General features: G+C 42.2%; 1 protein-coding gene and 1 long non-coding RNA gene across 2 annotated transcripts in view; one reads left to right on the top strand and one right to left on the bottom strand.

Moving 5' to 3' along the window:
• Nucleotides 1-1,361: 1,361 nt before the first annotated feature.
• PLEK (pleckstrin) overlaps nt 1,362-19,056 on the bottom strand; it is a 25,803-nt gene continuing 8,108 nt past the window's right edge. The window contains exons 2-9 of the mRNA XM_003984073.6: nt 17,122-17,277; nt 16,687-16,868; nt 14,995-15,086; nt 11,898-12,082; nt 10,034-10,138; nt 5,231-5,314; nt 4,506-4,575; nt 1,362-3,110 (exon numbers count right to left, since the gene is read on the bottom strand). Coding sequence (XP_003984122.1) covers nt 2,974-3,110; nt 4,506-4,575; nt 5,231-5,314; nt 10,034-10,138; nt 11,898-12,082; nt 14,995-15,086; nt 16,687-16,868; nt 17,122-17,277 — 1,011 coding nt within the window. The 3' untranslated portion in view covers nt 1,362-2,973. The remainder of the gene's footprint in view (nt 3,111-4,505; nt 4,576-5,230; nt 5,315-10,033; nt 10,139-11,897; nt 12,083-14,994; nt 15,087-16,686; nt 16,869-17,121; nt 17,278-19,056) is intronic.
• Nucleotides 9,768-19,056, top strand: part of LOC102900365 — a 21,720-nt gene continuing 12,431 nt past the window's right edge. The window contains exon 1 of the long non-coding RNA XR_002154893.3: nt 9,768-10,156. This is a non-coding gene — a long non-coding RNA (uncharacterized LOC102900365). The remainder of the gene's footprint in view (nt 10,157-19,056) is intronic.

Here is a 19,056-nt window from a genome sequence, read left to right as displayed (position 1 = left end):
TTGGTACATTTCTTCATCCACATCACTAAAGGAAATGTCTGTCAGTCTGGGGCTCAGACGCATGAAGATTTTCCTATTACTATGCCTAAAAGGACCTTAGCATGATTTCTTAACCAAACAGGTTCAGATGTAAATCTATGCCTATCCTCTAAATATCACTTTGGCAAGTGGCTCTTTCATTTCACCAGGAAGAATCACCCATGTTAGGAAGCCATAATGACACTTTGAATTCTCTACATACCACTGGATACAAATCTGCAGATTGTGTAATGGAAATCCAAGGAGTGACAGTCACCTAAACTGCAATGTGAATAGTGTCTTCTGGAGTTGAGTAGTGCACATCCCGCTCAGCCATACAGAGCAGCCCTTCAATGGGAAACTTCTTCTCCCCTAATGAAAATAGACTTCCTTAATAGTTAATGGCCACTTAGAGACTCTTTTGCTTGCCTGACTATTATAATCAGGTCTTATAAATTAAAAATTAGTGATACTTTCTCTTCATTTTCCCCATATTTGAATTATTTCCTGGAATAGACTTACTTTGGTTTTATTTTTTTTAATTTTTTTACATTTTATTTATTTTTGAGAGACAGAGCACGAATGGGGGAGGGGCAGAGAGAGAATTGTGCACAGAATCTGAAGCAGGTTCCAGGCCCTGAGCAAGCTGTCAGCACAGAGAAAAAGGCAGCGCTCAAACCCACCAATGGTGAGATAAAGACCTTAGCTGAAGTTGGACGTTCAACTGACTGAGCCACCCAGGTGCCCCAGATTTAATTTGTTTTTCAAAAAATGTTCTGGGTGCACCTGGGTGGCCCAGTCAGTTGAGCGTTTGACTTCGGCTCAGGTCATGATCTCACAGTTCGTGGGCTGGAGCCCCACATCAAGCTCTGCACTGACAGCTCAGAGCTTAGAGCCTGCTTCAGGTTCTGTGTCTCCCTCTCTCACTGCCCCTCCTCACCTGTGCGCTCTCTCTCTCTCTCTCAAAAATAAATAACTAGGGGTGCCTGAGTGGCTCAGTAGGTTAAGCATCTGACTTCGGCTCAGGTCATGATCTTGCGGTCCGTGAGTTCGAGCCCTGCATCAGGCTCTGTGCTGACAGCTCAGAGCCTGGAGCCTGCTTCAGATTCTGTGTTTTCCTCTCTCTCTGACCCTCCCCCATTCATGCTCTGTCTCTGTCTTAAAAATAAATAAACGTTTAAATTTTTAAAATAAATAAATAAAATAAGATAAAATAAAATATGTTCTAAAGTCATTGAGATAACTTGAGAGATGAGAGATGGTATTATCCTCAGGAAGTGAAAGTGCGTTGTGGAAAACAAGAGTCATCATGGGAAGCAAAACATCAGAACCATCACACCAAAGAGATGTTAAACATGGTCATGTTTGTTTCAAAACATAAAGTTGACTCCATATCAATAAATACTTTTAACACTGAATATAGAAAAACTGTGTATGTTCTAAAAAGACAGCTTACTAAAGAATTGGAGAAAAGATAGCCTTTTACCTCTAGGCCATTGATAAAACCATTCAGGAGTAGAAATAACCTCAAGGATATTATGTGGAATTGGGGGAGGGAAAGAGAGGAGTTGATAAAATCAGAAAGAATTTTCTGCTCTCCTTTTCTCACTATAGCCTGAAAGTTAGAAATCTGAAGTTGGAAAATGCACCTTCACATATATACCTGTTTGGGGGTTTTTTGTTTTTGTTTTTGTTTCTGTTTTTGTTTTTCTCACTTTAGGGTTAGAATCACTAATTGGTGGACAGGGTCAAAAGTTGAAACAGGTACTCAATTTGAATCTAGATCAGATCACTCGGGTTGGTAATGGGTTCATAAGGCCCCATGGAGGGCAAGCAGGAGCAGCTACAGCTTGTGTCTAAAGCTCAGGTATTACCACAATATCATTAACTGGAGAATTAAAGGTGCTGCACAATGTTGATGGCCACCTCAGTGAGCTCTGTCTAGACTTAAGTCCTCTCAATGTTATCTTTGTACAAGCCCATCATCCAATCTTCCAGCCTTTGGTCCAGTCCCTGCAGCCTCTAGAACTGGAGGCTATACGTTAGCTAGCCAGCCTCCAGACCCCTCACCCATGGAGAGAACCCATGGAGGGAACCCATCTGGCTACTTTTTTCTGCAAACATTCAAACGAAAGAGAATCTCAAAGATTTGGAGCCCCCCCCCACCACCCCCACCCTCAGTTACAGCCAATGGTAGAGAAATGCTCTGGGAAGGGACAAAAATACACCCATCTCAGGTCAGCATCGGGTGGGAGTAGAATATACCTGCTCTGGGTGGCTTCTGGGCATGGAAAAGACCCTCAGCTACTCCTGGCTTCCTTGGGTCATTTTCTCAGAAGGTATAACTCTCCAGGCTATGTGATAAGTAAGTGATAGAAGGCTTCAACCTAAAAGACAGCACTGTGGCACTGGTTTTCAGGAAGTTTCTGGTTAGAGTGAGGAAGGAAGAAGAAAGTCCTCCTTCATTCTGATACACAATCTAATAGCCAAGAGCAAGAGAAGGTGGTGAACAAGAACAAAGGAGGTTTATGCCTAGTCCTTTAAGTATAGATTGGGAACAGTTTTAAAGAGCAGAATATCTCAGGTTCTGAAGGCCAGGACTGAGCCTAGCAGGGACACTAGCCGGACAACTAGACACACTTCACTTCCGTGGGTATTAGAATCACAGGGCTTTTGGTTTTTAAGCTCAGGCCTGGAGAGATTAAGCAGGGAAGCCATGCCACACAGCTTATTATATCTGCGTGGTGGGACACAGAGAGGTTTCAGAAAGCAATGCGATTGGTGCAAGTGAACAGGACGTGGCATGTGGTTAGTTCTATTCAGAACCACTGCAGACAAAAATTTCCCAGCCCTGAGCCATTTATCATCAGTCTGTTGCCAGAAGTGGACAGGTCCTAGGCCAAGCTTATCCACGGGGTTCCCTTGGGAGAGTGACGATGGGCTGCAGAAACATCCTCACTTCCCAGTCCGAGAGGCCACCTGGATGGCTTTGATCCACTCGGTGCGCTCCTTGGCAGTGGCCGCTTGCAAGAAATAATGAACTTCATCAGCTGTGATGATCTCAAAGAGGTTTTCTTCTTCGCTTTTCCTGCCTGGTGAAAAAGAAAGTGAGCGACAAAGCACATGCAGAGACGCTGCCCAGTCACCCTCCTTTTGCAAGGAATGAAATTTTTATTTTTTTAGTACTCTAAGAAAATTAAATATGTGGCTTTCAAACTTATCATCATTGTATGATCATATATCTTTATTGTATAATCATACATATATAGAGTATGTATATATACTATAATATACTACAGTATACTAATACTATATATAGATAGCTAGATAGATATAGTATTTATATAGATAGGTACATAGTATGACTGTGTGTGGTATGAGTGTGTGTTTAAGAAATAAGTAAAATACTCGACAGTTTACAGTTTCTTTTACAGTTTATGAGAAAACTAAATTTCCTACTTTTGCATACCAATTAATGAGTACCTCTACGAGAGCCTAATGAGTACTTTTCCTCTGCTCATAATATAAGCCAAGGACTGACCCTAATATATTAAAACTAAAAATAAAAACAAAAATCCAGACCCACTTCCGGTAAAAAATACAAGCTTGAACTTGTTTTTATCAGGGGCTAAGTTAGAGTCTGTTGAAAGATCGAAAGGCAGTTAACTGGCCAATAGCGCGACAAGACTTAAAACATCCACCTCAAATCAAAAATCGTAATTCCATAAGAAGACAATGAGCAGATACAGGAGTAGTCAAAAATCTAAGCTTTTGCAGCTGTAGTGTTTTCCCATCAGCCTTTATAACATCATAAACCCAAAATGACATGGCAAAACCAGGGTTGGGATGTCTAAACCACATCTCCCCAGTGATACCCCTCATTTCTGCATCTGTAAAGTCAGTCAACACCAGCATGGCTATTCCATTCACCACATCATAGACTTGTGATCTAGGACCCAGAGGTCACTGGTGCAACCCCTCACTCCAGAGGAGGAGCTAAGGCCCAGATTCATTAGGTGGTTCACCCTAGACCATGCCACTAACCGACTAGCACAGACATAACTGCAAGTCAAGTGCACTTTCCACTCACTGCACTGTCTCACTGCACAAATGTTCCTTTTGCTGTGGGAGATTTCCTGGTCTGGATATGTAAAAGGTCCCCCTTTAAGGAATGCCACAGCTCAATTACAAGCGTCAGGAGGTAACAAGTCTCTCCATCCAAGCCAGTTCCAAGGGGAAGATTTTTCTCAGCATTGCTCAAGGATTTGCTCAAGTCATCCACAAAGCCACTCCTCCTCTCCAAGGCCCAGAGAGACAGGGCAGCATCTGGGAGAAAATAACTCTTGTTTTCTCCCAGGTTTCCAGACAGAAATTCATTCATGCTTAGCCTGATTGATTAAGTCAGTTATTGATTGTTGTTGGCTCAGGATACCCAGGTGTGGAAAGGAAGCCTGAATAACCTCTCTCAAACAAAAATTCATTCTTACCATCTGGGTTGCTCTCCACTGAAGTCACTACACAGCCTCTCAAGTGAATTGCTCCCAGGGGATCTTCCCCCTAGAGAAGAGAGGAGCCCTCATGTTATGTTTCCAATGTACAATGCACGAACATACCTTATCCTGTTGGTACAAAAGCCGTACAGACTCACTCTGGTGTAGATTAGGGCACCCCAAATGGGTAAGAGTAGAAGGAGACTAAAGAAAACCCCTTCCTGCACTGTAAGCAGGGTCTGAGGACCCAACCCAGATGGGTTTGTCTTTACGCTTTAGAGTTGACTCCTTTTATTAAGGAAAAGGCCCTCGTCTGAATAAACAACAGCCCAAATGGCTGGACTTAAACAGTGCTCTCAGTGCTCTCATCCAAATTGGCCCAGAGGAGGAATTATCACTGTTTTTCATATTAAACCAAGAGCAATGAGTTGGACTGGTTGAGTCCCTCTGAAAGTATCAGATCAGGGCAAACAAAAACAAATGAATAACAATATAGTGATATTTTCTTTCATCCCTGAGCTTGGGCTGGCCTCAAAGCCTAAGACTGCAGATCTTTGCAGTTAAGAGGGGAGAGGAAAAGGTAGAGGAGAGCAGGAGAAAAAGAAGTGGGAGGGTAAAGAGGAAATGGGGATATAAACAGAGCAGAAAGGAGAATGGAAAGGCCAGATAGCAGATGCAGTGGAGGTCTGAGTGCAATAGATTTGTTGACCACAGGATCTCACCCCAGCAGGGTCATAGTAGTGCAGGTAGGCAGGGTCTTCTCTCAGAATGAACTTCCTCACTTTCCAGTTTTTCCTCCTGTGCCCCTTTATCCAAGATCAACATAAAAAGAGGCATGGTGAGTTCTTAGCATCACTCTGTACATATAGTATCTACATAGTAAGCTTTGTTGAACTGAAGAAAGAAAAAGATGAAATACCAACTTCAGGAAAACGAGGTCCCAACCCAGGTCTTTGTCAGGGAGATAGCACTACGGCCAGTGAATAGTTTGGATGTTATGAAATTATGGATTAATTATTTCTAAGACTGCCTTCCAGGTTTAGTATTACATAAGACAATATTTTATACAATGTACCTACATGGTTGTTAGGTAACATGGAGGATATAAAGAGGCTAAGACATAGCTCTACTCTTTAGAGCTATAGTTTACAGTCTATGTGGAAATATAAAACAGCAAATGTCCAAATCAAGTAATTGGTATAGATAACAGATTTCAAGGGAATTAAATGTGGGATATGTCACTGTAGGTTTGGGATGTCAAAGAGAGCCTCTGCACTTAACCACAGAGGGCACACAGGAGACAGATGGATGGGAAAGAGGTGGGTGGAAAGACTTGACAACAAAAAAGCAGCAATGGGAATACACAAGGCATATGCAGACATTAATGAATAAGACCAGTCTGGCTAGAATGCAGGGTTCATGAGGCATGTTTGGGAAAGTGGAAAGAGACTTAAAAGGTGGGGGTTGTTGCTGATGGCTTCTGAGTCAGAGGTGAAAAGATTACAATCACATTTTAGGAAGATTAATATGGCGACCACATGTAGGATGGACCAGCTGGCTAGGTTAAAGATAAGCCAGGGAGAAGATACTAAGGTAAAAAGAAGTTCATTAGGAAATTATTGCAACAATCTAAGCACAGAATTATTAGGAACTAACATCAGGTAGCAGCAATGGAAGCGGGAAGGAATAGTCACTGTGACAGACATGATGAAAACACATAGGAACTGGGCTTTCCCAAAGAATGACACCATCCAGACTGTGGGTTTGTAGGGCAGGATTTATGTTTTGTCGACCTTTGTTCCTCCAAAGCCCAGCCCTATGCCTGATACATAAAATCTCACCCTGGAAGCTGCCATATATCTGCTTGTAATTTCCTTGAATTATACAGTTTCTTCAATCAGCTTATAATAATTTTTTTTAATGTCGTGGTAAACCTAATTTCATTATTTCCTCCAGAAAATTCAAATGACTTAAATATCTCCAGAAGAAAAAAAAGTGTATATTAGATTAGACGATATACAGTTTCTGTCGTGCCAATGTGAAGCATATCATTTAATTCTAAAGCACCATATATTGACAAGCACATATACAAATTTTCCAATATTTTTTACTGTGCTCCTATAGAAAAAAAATGAAACATTTATGATTTTAGCAAACAGTGTCTCCTTCATGATGCCAAGTCTAAGGAGTTTAAAGGGAGCTTTCAAGAATGAGTCTAAGTTATATTGGCCAAGGAGCTCATCTCCAAAGAGGCTTTTACTTGCTTGAAGGATGGAGCCAGGAATCCTATAGAGTCATATGGGAGAACAGACAATATTTCTATCTGTTATGTCATATCTAGAATGGCTTCTGTATCAATTTCTAAAATTCTTTTTACGAATTCTTGTTCTTTGCCTTAGGTAATAAGATGCTAAAGCTTTTGCCTTACACCATTTCTTCCTGACCTGTGAACACACATTTCATGATCTCTCATGCAATCACTGGGTGAATAACAAGTTCTTGTGAATCAGTGGAAGGGGAAGATAATAGGAAGAGGTGAAATCAGCCAACCCTGGTCAACTACCTATTGCCTTTAAGCTCTCATTGACATCACAATGTGACTCACTGAAAAGCTTAATGTTAGTAAGTGGGTCTCTGGCCATCCTTCATGTAATGAGTATTTCCTGGGGGATTTTAAGGAATGTGTGCATGCCCAGGGTTTCTAAGAATTGTTGCTGATCTGCCAGCCACTTATATTCAATTTAATTCTCTCTACAAATGTTTATTATCTATTATAGACCAAGAAGAATGCTGAGCTCTGCAGAAGATATGAGAAAAACATATGATATATTGTCCCTCCTTATCAAAAAATCTATACATAGTTTTGAAACCAGATATTTTGTTCATTGTCATAACAGAAGGAACTATTTAAAAAGGGATTATATTAAATATAATTCACTATCATTTATCCTCAAATTTACTACATCCCCCAAGTAGAATTATTTTCTCTGGGATGGGAGAAGTGGGAAGAATTGGGTGGGGGGGAAGGACTGGCCTCCAGTTGAACACAGCTACTTCCCGCCTGTGAGGTGTGGGACACAGGTGCCCTTTTTCATGATAAGCCTTCTACACACATTAACCCTGCTAACTCCCAGCAGCAGACACAGAGTGGTTTAGCTTTGTGACACTTGGAAAAAATTTTTTAATTCCTTCAGGTGATTGTGATATGAACCAGGGTTATAAACCACTGAGCTAAGAGATTGGAAACATTAAAGGGGGCCATCAATCAAAATAGGAGAAGTTTCTTTTCCCTCTCACTCCTGCCAAAAATTAGAGGAAAGAATATTGTAAAAAAAAACAAAATCTCTGAATGCACATAGATTGTTGTTTTCTTCATAGTAAAAGGGGGCTAAGAGGGGTTACTATATTATAGTGGTATTTTGATAGTAGGATAAGTTAGCTTTGAAGAAAAAGGCTGGCTCTGTGGTTCTCAGCCTTGGCCACACACCAAAATCACTTGCAGAGCTTTAAAATCCAGAGACCCGGGTTTAATTGGCCTGGGGTGCAATTTTAACAGATCCCTGGAGGACTAAAATGTACACCAGTTGGGCCAGCTAAAACTAAATTGCACTTATCAAAAGCCAATTAAAGGAAGGTGAGGAAAAATACAGAAGTAAGCCTACTTCAAGTCCCCATTATCTTCAACACACATTCAGATAACCATTACCCTCAGCCAAATTTTTGACCAGGAATATGAGGATGTTTGGCAGAACTAGAGGAAGCTTGCAATAGGCAAACTCTCGCCACAGACAACTGCCAGAGCCTTCTCTATAGAAGGCTGGCCCTGCTCCTATACCTCCCCTTTGATCTAGTCAGTGGTCACCCTGTCATAAAGTTATTAGAATAGTCTGTGAATTCTTTTTAAATCCTTGCTGAATTATCTTCTGGGACCCTGTTCTCTCAAAACCTAATGTTAAAGTAAGTGTTTCACACTAATGCTCCCCTTCCCTAGTAAAACTCAAAATCTATATCTATACCTAATCTCAACTAGTTCAAATTTCTTCTTTTTAAATGTGAGTATATGGTCAACTTTGGTTCTTCCCTCTTCACCTCGGAAGTTCAAGGTCCTCTCATGATGTAAGTCAAATCTCAGTCCCACAGTTAGATACTAAGCAGTGCCTTTAAGAAAGATCACAGCACAGCAAGGAAGTTAAAACCTCGGCCTTATGAAGCAGCTTTGGTTTCTATGATACCATATGCTAGTATCCATTTTTTTCACCCCAAATATTCTCATGTCTTCCTGTTGCTTTTTCCTCTACCAGGTGTTGTCCCTGGCTTCCTCACTTAGCCCCAGCCCTTATATTCCCTTACCTCTTGGCATCCTGTGCCTTAGCACCTGGTAACTAACTAGAGCTCTCCGGTTCACCCCTGCCATTGCTTCCCAGACTGACAGTGGCCTGTGACTGTGGAGACCTGGTGACTGCATATGACCCCCCCCCCCCCCCCGCCCGCCCAGGACTGAGTGCATGCCATCTGACTGGATCTGACATTTGTCTGCTGCAGCTCCTGCAGGGTTGGCTTCAGGCATGTCCTGGATTTGGTCTCCCCATGACCTACCCACGGTCTAGAATATGACTTCCTTGCTTTCAATGGTATGTAATGTTCCTCTTCTGAGTGTGGCCTATTCCTGTTTCCTGGTCACTTTGCAAGAAGGAGGGATAGGTGAGTGGAAGTACTTTTACTGTGAAACATCTCTGTCTTTTGGATGGCACCTTTTAGACAATTGATTTCTTCCAACAAATGAAAAGGTCATTATTATTTTTTTTTGAAACATCTCTTTTCCCCATGATATTCATAAAAGAAGAGTTTCCCCAGGCACCTGGCTCAGTCGGTTAAGTGTCTGACTCTTAAATTTTTTTTTAACTTTTTTTATTTATTTTTGAGACAGAGAGAGACACAGCATGAACGGGGGAGGGGCAGAGAGAGAGGGAGACACAGAATCGGAAGCAGGCTCCAGGCTCTGAGCCATCAGCCCAGAGCCCGATGCGGGGCTCAAACTCGCGGACCGTGAGATCATGACCTGGCTGAAGTCGGACGCTTAACCGACTGTGCCACCCAGGCGCCCCAAGTGTCTGACTCTTGATTTCGGCTCTGGTCATGATCTCACAGTTCGTGGGCTCTGCACTGACAGTGAGGAGCCTACTTGGGATTCTCTCTCTCTCTCTCTCTCTCTCTCTCTCTCTCTCTCTCTCTCTCTCTCTCCCTCCCCTATTTACACCCTCTCTCTCTCTTAAAATACACAAATAAACTTAAAAAAAAAAAAGAAGAGTTTCCCCATTTCAAGGTGCATCTTCTACTCTACCTGCCTCTGTTCTCCTGTCCTAAAGTCACTTTGATCATCTACTTAGCTTTTTGTCTTTCACTCTGCAGGGCTCATTTTCTAGTTGAGTATTGGCCAAACAAACCAAATACTATTTGGTTAATTTAGAAGTTAAAAGAAACTGGTGAAGGGGAAAAGACTGAAGAGAATAGTGGTGACCACTCACCTGTTTCAGTAAACATCCTTGCTTGATAACGACCCCTCTGAATTCTTCTTTCAGAATCACATCGTCATCACTGGAATTCTCTTCACAGAAGAACCCGCTGTCTGGCTGTTGGGAAACCAAGCAGTAAGTTTGTTTTACCAGTCTTAGGCATATGGCTACTTGTACCTTCTCCCCTCCCTTTCCCCTCCAGCCACTGGGGTGGTTTCCTTTTCTCCTTCCTACTGTGGTTCATATCCTGACCTAAACTTTAAAAGTTGTCCTTGGTTAGCTCATTTCCCCTCTTCCTGTTTCTTGTCTCTAGATGCTTGTTTCTTGTTTCTAGATGCTCCACTCAAGAGTGATTTTGTCAATATCCTTTCATCCTCTTGGGTTCTGCAAACTGTATTCTAAGTCTAGCTCAGCACATTTCTTCCTTCAAAGCCTTCCTTCTCTTGGCACCTCATGGCCATATCCTTGAAAGTAGAGTTAGCTAATTTATAAGACACTGCATAACACAATCTCCATTATGACCTTTACCACTCAGCCCCTTCCACTTTGAGAAGACTGAGAACATGATGTGTCCAGCTTCATGTTCTAAGGTCAAGAGCAAACTGGGCCTTGCTCAGCTATAAGCAAGTAATGAACCATACAAAGGAAGAAGAGCCACTCTGGTGGGTATTTTTAGAATCTCACATTTAAATGGCTATAAACAACCAGATCAAAGGTCTAGAAAGAAGAAAATACTGACAGTGGAACTTCCCCCAAAGTGAAATGAAACTCTCTTGGGGATATTCACTTCATTTTTGTAAGAAGATAGTTCCCTTAAATAGCTTCCTACCTTTTATGCCCTGACCCCAAATTGAAACAAAACTGCCAAAATCCCCCTAGAAATCCACTGTCGCTGGTTTTCTTATTTGGCCCAAGTTTAGGTCCATATTGTGCAATATAGTATTTCCCAATCTGTGGTAAGCATACATGGAGGTAAACAAGATGGTTGGGGGAGGGGACGTGGATGAACACATTTTGTGTTAAGAGTAGCGTATTGTAGGGGTGCCTGGGTGACTCAGTCAGTTAAGCATCCGACTTCGGCTCAGGTCATGATCTCATGGTTGAGCTCCACATCGGGCTCTGTGCTGATAGCTCAGAGCCTGGAGCCTGCTTCGGATTCTGTGTCTCCCTCTCTTTCTGCCCTCCCCCTGCTTGCACTCTGTCTCTCTCTCTCTAAAAAACAAATAAACATTTAAAAAAATAAAAAATATATATATTTAGAAAAATACAACCAGCACATTGTGATTTTACAGATCTCCCTCTAAAAAGGAAGCTCCCTGAGGGCCGCAGTTTTTGCCCATTATTTCTTTTTTTCACCACTGTATCTCTTCTGTCTAGGAGAGTGCCTGGAATGTACTAGGACCTAATAGGTTTTTATAAATTAATTATTGCTTAGAATAAGAATAAAGTTTTGGGTGCCTGGGTGTCTCAGTCAGTTGAGCATCCAACTCTTGATTTCAGCTCAGGTCATGATTTCACAGTTCGTGAGACTGAGCCCCATGTCAGGCTCTGTGCTGAGCATGGAGCCTGCTTAAGATTCTCTCTGTGTTTCTGTCTCTGTCTCTCTCTCCCTCTTCCCCTCTCCCCTTCAGTGTTCTGTCTCTTTCTCTCAAATTAAAAAAAAGAATAAAGTTTTAAAAGTCACTTTAAAGGAAACTATTCAAGTAAACAATATTGTTCTTTAAAGTGGATATAGCAGGCATTGCAGAGGTGAACAAGTCTCTACAGGGCTGGGCCCTTTCTTTTGCACACATGGGTATGAACTAAAACCAACCTAGAATCTGTGCAGGGCAGCCCTCATCACAGGAAGAGTAAAGGGGTAGCATTTCTCACTTACAAAGTAGTAGAAGGCATCAGGGTTGTCCAGGAAAGGGTTTTCAGCAGTTCCATCCACTGCATTCTTGGACAGTTCTCCAGCAGGCTGCAGGTACCCTTCATTGAGCAGCGAGGAGGCAATCATGAGGCCTTCCTGGCGATTCCGAACAGACTTATTGGAAACCAGCCAGTCGATGACACAGTTGCCTGGATGGGACCATCAGAGGGAAGATTAACACTCCCTACCAAGTTACCAAAGAACAAGCCACTGATAGTCACCCCTGAAGAGCTCTAGAGCACCCAAGTGTCTCACTTGTCTCATCTTCCCTGTTATTCCAAGAAGGAAAAGTGAAATCAGCAGGATAAATACTTCTACATGCTCCTTAAGGAGCAATCCATACATCAGAGAAATAGGTTTTACAAACTCACTCATTTACTCCACTAATGAATTGACACTTATTGAGCATCTACTAGGTGCTAAGTGCCTTGATGGATATTAGGGATTCCCCCTCAGGGAATCTAAAAGGGAGAGATGGGATGTGCTTAAGGATTGTAACAAGCATTCTGCTATGGATCAATGCAGTTCAGTGGAGCTACTAGGTCAAATCTGCAGGAAGGTGTGGAAGCGGGTGGGTAGGGCGGGGGGCTGGTCTACGCTGTTGGGAAAAGATTCATAAGGGAAGTGGCATGGGGCTCAGGCTTAAAACATGAGTAAAATGTTTTCCAAGCACATAAAACAGGGCTGAGAGGAACCTGCACAGGCTGATAAAGCAGCAGCATGGGAACAGAGGCCCACAGGCACGAAGCAGCCCCTTTTGGGGACAGAGGGCAAAGTTGGTGGAAAGAAGGTGAAAGAACACAAGAGAGAGTGAGGAAGACACAGGGTGAGTGGGAAAGCTTAGATGGCATACTAAGAAATCTGGCAATGAAGGGGCACCTGGGTGGCTCAGTCAATTGAGCATCTGACTTTGGCTCAGGTAATGCTCTCACAGTTGGTGAGCTCAAGCCCAGCATCAGGCTCTGTGCTGACAGCTCAGAGCCTGGAATCTGCTTCATATTCGGTGTCTGCCTCTCCCCCGCTTGCACTATGTCCTTCTCTCTCTCTCAAAAAAATAAACATTAAAAAAATTGTTTTAAAGAAGATAAAAGGGAATTGACCCATCATTTGGATTATTAGCAGGCTACAACTTTGAAGCTCTACATGAAAAATGACATATTCTGTATAAATGTAGACAACCAGGGAGCCAACGTAACAGGCAATAGGTTCCCGGTCATCAAAGCAAGAGCAATAGGATATACTACCTTTGAAACATTGGTTAGTGAGCCTTCCATGAATATCATATATGAGACACTTTTGCCCACTTTTATTTTGTAGAAGGATAAACTAATTAATACTGCATTTCTGCTTTTAAACCTCATAGTGACCCTATGAAAGTGCTAGGGGAGTAATTACAGACCTCATTTAACAATGAGAAAATTGAGACTTGGTGAGTTTAAGTGACCTTAGGCCTGAGTTACACCAGCAATGACCCTTCACTCAAGTGTTCTAACCCTGGAGTCCACATGTACTCAGCCGGGCATGCTGAAGCTTGAAAGACAAGTTCAGACTTCCTTTTGTCCAACATTCAAGGTCCTCCATCACTTTTCAGCAGTGCCTGAGTCCCAGTCTCTGCCATAGTCTTGTTTCTCCACTGAGACCACCTGACTCCCACAGAAAAACTTGATCTACCTGAATTTCTAGAACTAATACTGACCTTCAGTGGGGAGGACTTACGAAGTTCTAGCCCTGTACTCTGGGACTCAGTAACACATACACAGGAAATAGGTATGGCCTGGACCTTGCCCCCAGACCTATTTCAGAATCTCTTCCTTGTCTCCTTTGCTAGAGGCTCTGTCTTAGTGACATCAATCCTGCTAGAGTCAAGGCCCTGCCTTCCTCTTGTCAGCTTCCCTTACCACTGCCCATGGCTTGGTATCTTGATTCCAAATTTCAGCCCTGACTTTTCTAATGTTAACAGGCTACAACCTTAACTCTCTGAGGCTGATTCCTACGGGACACTACCCTGCTACTGCAGATCACACTTCCTGACTTTGTCCTGAATGGTTTTTGTGAAGTATCTATTGATTGGATATCCCCTCAGATTCTACATCGGTTGTATCTTCTCAGAGATTTTCTCTCTTGATCTTTTCTGTCACCATAAATAAGGCATGCTCAGCTTCTGACAACCTAATCCCAACTGCGTGTCCCATTTAGCCCCCTAATGAACCATCAGCCCTGCTAGGCTGGTCATTTTCTTCTTCTGGATGCATATTCCATATATCTCTGCCTCGTAACTTTGTCCTCACCATACTTAATGAAATGCCACCCAACTCTTTGAGTAAAATTTAAGCCTCTACTTCTATGAGTCTCAACAGCCCCCTGAGTTCTTTCTCTTTTCTGGACTCAGAATTGTCTGTTCAGACATGTGACTTCTTAATTATAAAAACCACCCTGAGAGCTCACACCATATAGTATTTACTGTATACCAGGCACTGTTCTAAACATATTACAGAGAGCCTATAAAGTATGTGCACTGTGATTATCGCCATTTTATAGACAAGGAATGTGAAGCACAGAGAGGCTGTTATTCGCCTAAGGCTTTATAGCAAGTAAGTGGCCGAGCTAGGATGTTAACTAAGGCAGTCTGGCTCCAAAGAATATGTTTTTAACCTCTATGTCATCCACCTAAATTTGTGACACTTAATTCTGGATCCTGTGCAGCCTCACACATCTCTAGTATTGTCACTTAAATCTTACATTGTATACCTTGATTCCTGTTTATCAACTTATTCAACTCTGTGTCTGTTTCAACGTAATGCCATTTATTTTGGGTTAGGGGTGGAGAGACCCTTTGACTGATTAGTTGGAACTTCCAAAACTTTAACTTGAACAGCATAGTTCTTTTCTGCCTTTCCTTCTGCTTCCACCCTGGGGACATTCAATTCTCATGTTCGCCAGCCTGAGTTCTATGACCCCATTCACCCACCATGCTTCATACACCCTCCCACACATAAGGCTGAGTGAGAACTACATATTGCCTTCCCCAGCTGCCCTATTTCAGACCTGCCATGCCTTTTACCTGTGAAGCAGTGATTAAAAATCTTCTTGTCCTTCTCTAGATTCAGCTCTTTTATTCCTTTTTCAGTGTCTTTCATGGACAGATACAAGGCACTGTGCAGACATGAAAACAGATGGGTGAGTGGGGAGTCTTTCAGAATGGCAAGTCCTCTCTGGAAGTCACCACCTTGGAAAGGCCTGCCATGATCACAAGTTTCCCCCCTCCTCAGGTGGCCCCTGAGCCTGGTCTCTCCACTGGATCAAAAGTAGTTAAAGGGCTGGGTTCATATTTGTTTAACTCTGTGGCCTATACAGAATTCAGCAAAATGTGCTGGGAAGGTATTTAATGTCTCTTACATTAAGAGACATTAAGCTCTTTGAGCTCTTTGGTGATATAACTCTTAGTGCCTGAAATAGAGTTGCCCCAGTTAGGTGCCAAGAGGAGAGGTTCCTGGGGCCAATTGTTCATACACATTCTAGATCTTTAATTGCCCTCAATCCTCATGTCTTACTTCTTTAAGTGTCCTTCAAGAGACCATCTGTTGTAGATATTTGCCTCCAAGAAAGAAAATTTGTGCTAAGCTTATCTCTTATTCTAAAAATTATGACAGATGGCAAATTCTCATTTTTGGCCTTGAAGTAATAAACCAAAGATGGCCTTATCAGAGAAATTGCAGACAACAAACAGAAGACCGTTTTTGTGTATCCTGTGGTTCCATGGAGCACAAACATCATCCCCACATAGCACTGACAGCTGTGGCTGGAAACATGGTCACTTGACAACCCCTCCCAGCAACTACAGCTGGACTAGGCACTGCCTCTTGGGTCTTTACCAAAAGCTTTATTGGTGAGAGAAGGTGCTCATTCTCACCAAGCTCAAAGCGCAAATTTTGTTAAATCCCTGTGATATGCCAAGTCCTGTGGTGGGCTTGCATAAGGGGTTTCTTCAGTCCCCTCCCAGAAACCCTCGCCATCTTGTAAACAGAATCCTTGTTGGACATGTTAAGCAACCAACATGGAATTCTTCCTGGCAGGGCTCCCATTTCAGCGTATGTCCAACACAAAAGCAAAACTAGCAAGAAGTGAAGAGACTCCTAGGGAAAGAGGCTCTCGTGGTAGGAGATGTGAAACATTCAGGAAGGAAGAAACCCTGTTTCCAACCCCTGTCAGAGGCAGAGTTTACCTGTGAGCCTCTAAAAACCTTTAGGTAACAACTCTCGCCTGCAAGTCCAAACCAGCCAACAGAAAAGTCCATTTAAACCAAGTCAAGGCACCAATGACTTCTGCCCAGGATGGTTGTTCACCCTGGCTGGCTCTTGCTGGCTTTGTAAATGCATGAACTTGAACTTGAAACCTTACTTGCCTTTCCTGCCTATCTAGAGATCCTGAACCTTTGTTTCAAGACTAACTTATTATAGCTACTTCAAAAATGCAATTATGCATTCTCTCTCTGTCTCTATCTCTCTGTCTCTCTTTCTACCAAGGTTGCACAAAATGAGGGAATTTATACTGCATTAGGCTCCTCTCCTCAGCTGCTAGGCCTTGGAGAATCTATGATCACTCCTTCAGACTCATGTAAACATCTCAGTACACCAAGTGCCAGCATCAACTTGGAGGAGTGGATACAGCCTCCAAAGCAAGCCTTGGAGCAGGATCTGTTGTGAGATTTCCATAGCGAGGGGGCACGAGGGTAGAGTGAAGCAAAGAAAATCACCCTAAGTCAACGGTTTCTGGCAGTCGAATGGACCTCCTGGTAGATTTCCTTGCAAACTTCTGACCTCCTTCAATGCATTTAATGGCCTTCTTGATGTCTCGAACCCAAGCATCTCTCTCCTCCAGGAAGGCTGCCTGGAAGAAGTGGTCCTGCTGTTTGGTCGTAGTGATCTTAAACACAAACTAAAAATCAAAACACATCCCATTAGGAGTGATTCCTTTCAAAGGTCTGAGTTCCCTTAGAAGCACAGTAGTTGAGTCAACCCCATTCTGGAAGTGCTTGGCCAACAGAAACCCAAATGCCTAGGGCTGAGTATGGGTGTTGGTAAGAAGAACAGACCCAGGGAGCACCATTCACATTGTAGGCTACACACAGGCTCAAATGTCAGACCAAGGTGTTACAAGGTGTTCATCGTGGCTAGGAATGTTGACTCACCATCCTTTTGCCAAAGTCTTGACAAGGACTAGTCAGTGTGCTTCCTTTCAGGGGGATCATTCCTTTGGGGCTGTTGTCACTTTTCTTCTTATAGAATTCAATTCCATCTTCTAACAATACAACCCACATGGGTTTCCAGGTGTTGAACACACTTCCCTGTAATGAAACAAAAAGAGCTGTGCCACAATGTCTTCTAAAATAGTTCTATAGATGGTGCACAGCTTGGTAAATACCCTAGTTTGGGCCAGTGTGGATTCAGGTGATGCACGTTGGTCACACAACCAGGCTGGTAGGAAAGCAGCCTTCAGGGGAGAAGGGGACTGCCATTCCACTGAAAACTTTAAAAAAAATTTTTTTTTGAAGATAAAATGTATATACCTCCAAACGCAGGCCTTAAGCTTCACATGGCCCATTACCAAGAGAATATGGTATGGCTCTCTAACTCCCTTCTTGTGCATTTCAGCCACAGAAAGCCTTATTTTCTGCTCCCAACTCTGCCCACTGTGTTCATTCCACTTAGGGACTGCAGATAGATTCTATCTCAAGTATCAATTCAGACTGAATAGTAACTGATGCCTGAGGCCAGACTCACTGGAAAGGTACCATAATCCAATAGCTGTTTTGACTATGGGCATGGAGGCCATAAATGGTATTGGCTAGCTGTGGTTACTGCCATCCTTTGGTCTAATCAGATTTTATCTGAATATGAACATCAAGAAGAAACTCAGAGAGCAGCCTTGTGTATGAGCATAGATAAGTTGTATGAAAATCACTTGCAAAATCATCTATAATACAGTGAGACTACCCACGTCAGTGTGGCCTTAGGAAAATCCTTATTTAAAATGTTGGGGTTAATGCCAACCACCCTTGTAGCAATAAATCAACCGTTTTGCCTACATCAAGAAAGTCTCTCTTTCTTGTCCGTATTTTGGGAGGACTTTGGAAAAAAGAAGAAGTTCTTTGCCTCTCATCTTTGAACCCATGGTGTCACCTTGTCATAACCACCACAAAATAGAATTATCATCCAGTTCCCAGCAGATCCTGCTGCTTATCTTAAAATACTAACAGCTTCTATATAAAGGTCCAGTTGCCCAAAAGGAAGACTATTTATACAATGAAGATAAATACTTGTGGGACTATCATTTTGCTTGTTCATGTGTTTCCTTTGTTTTAGTTACTGAAAAAAAAATTTTTTTTTAATTAGAACACACTATCTCTCTTCTGCACAGGCAGAATAACTGTCCATACTGACACTAGATTATTTCTCTTTTTAAAAAATGGGCAATGCCAGACACTATGCCGATACATGAAATAATGTCAATCAAATGCCTATCCGTTTTACATCTATTTAAGAGAAACTCATATTCACATTATAAAAAGCCCCTCCTATAAATCAGTAAAAAAATACAAATGACCTGTTTTTTTTTAATTGGCAAAGGACTAAAAGAGGCATTTTATTAAAGAGGATATCCAAAAAGCCTCTGAAAAGGTGCTCAAAATAATTTTTTACTAGGGAAATGCAGGTGAAAAGCAAATGAGATACCTCTGCACACCCATGAGTGTATCTAAAATTAAAAAGATTGAGAAGGGCAAGATTTGGAAAGGATGGTAACTGGAACTCCCATACATGACTGGCAGGAGTGCAAAATGGTGCATCTAATAATGGAAAACTATGGAGAATGTCCTAATTCTTAGAAGATAAATGTTGAAATATTTAGGTGTGAAGTAGCATGATGTCTGCAACTTATTTGCAAGTATCTCAGTATAAAAATGTGTGTCTGTATTTATACAGAGATACAGAAGCAGGGAAGAGAGAGCAAAAGCACCCTTGTGTTAACAGTTGATAAATCTAGGTAAAGAACATATGGGTAATCCTATTTTTCCTATTTCTCTGTGGGTTCAAAATTTTGCAAAAATTGAGAAAACTTAATAAAT

The sequence above is a fragment of the Felis catus genome, chromosome A3 (genome assembly GCF_018350175.1).
Source record: "Felis catus isolate Fca126 chromosome A3, F.catus_Fca126_mat1.0, whole genome shotgun sequence".
NCBI classification, from domain to species: domain Eukaryota; kingdom Metazoa; phylum Chordata; class Mammalia; order Carnivora; family Felidae; genus Felis; species Felis catus.
The sequence above is the reverse complement of the archived record's forward strand: the minus strand, read 5'-3'. Positions and strand labels throughout refer to the sequence as shown.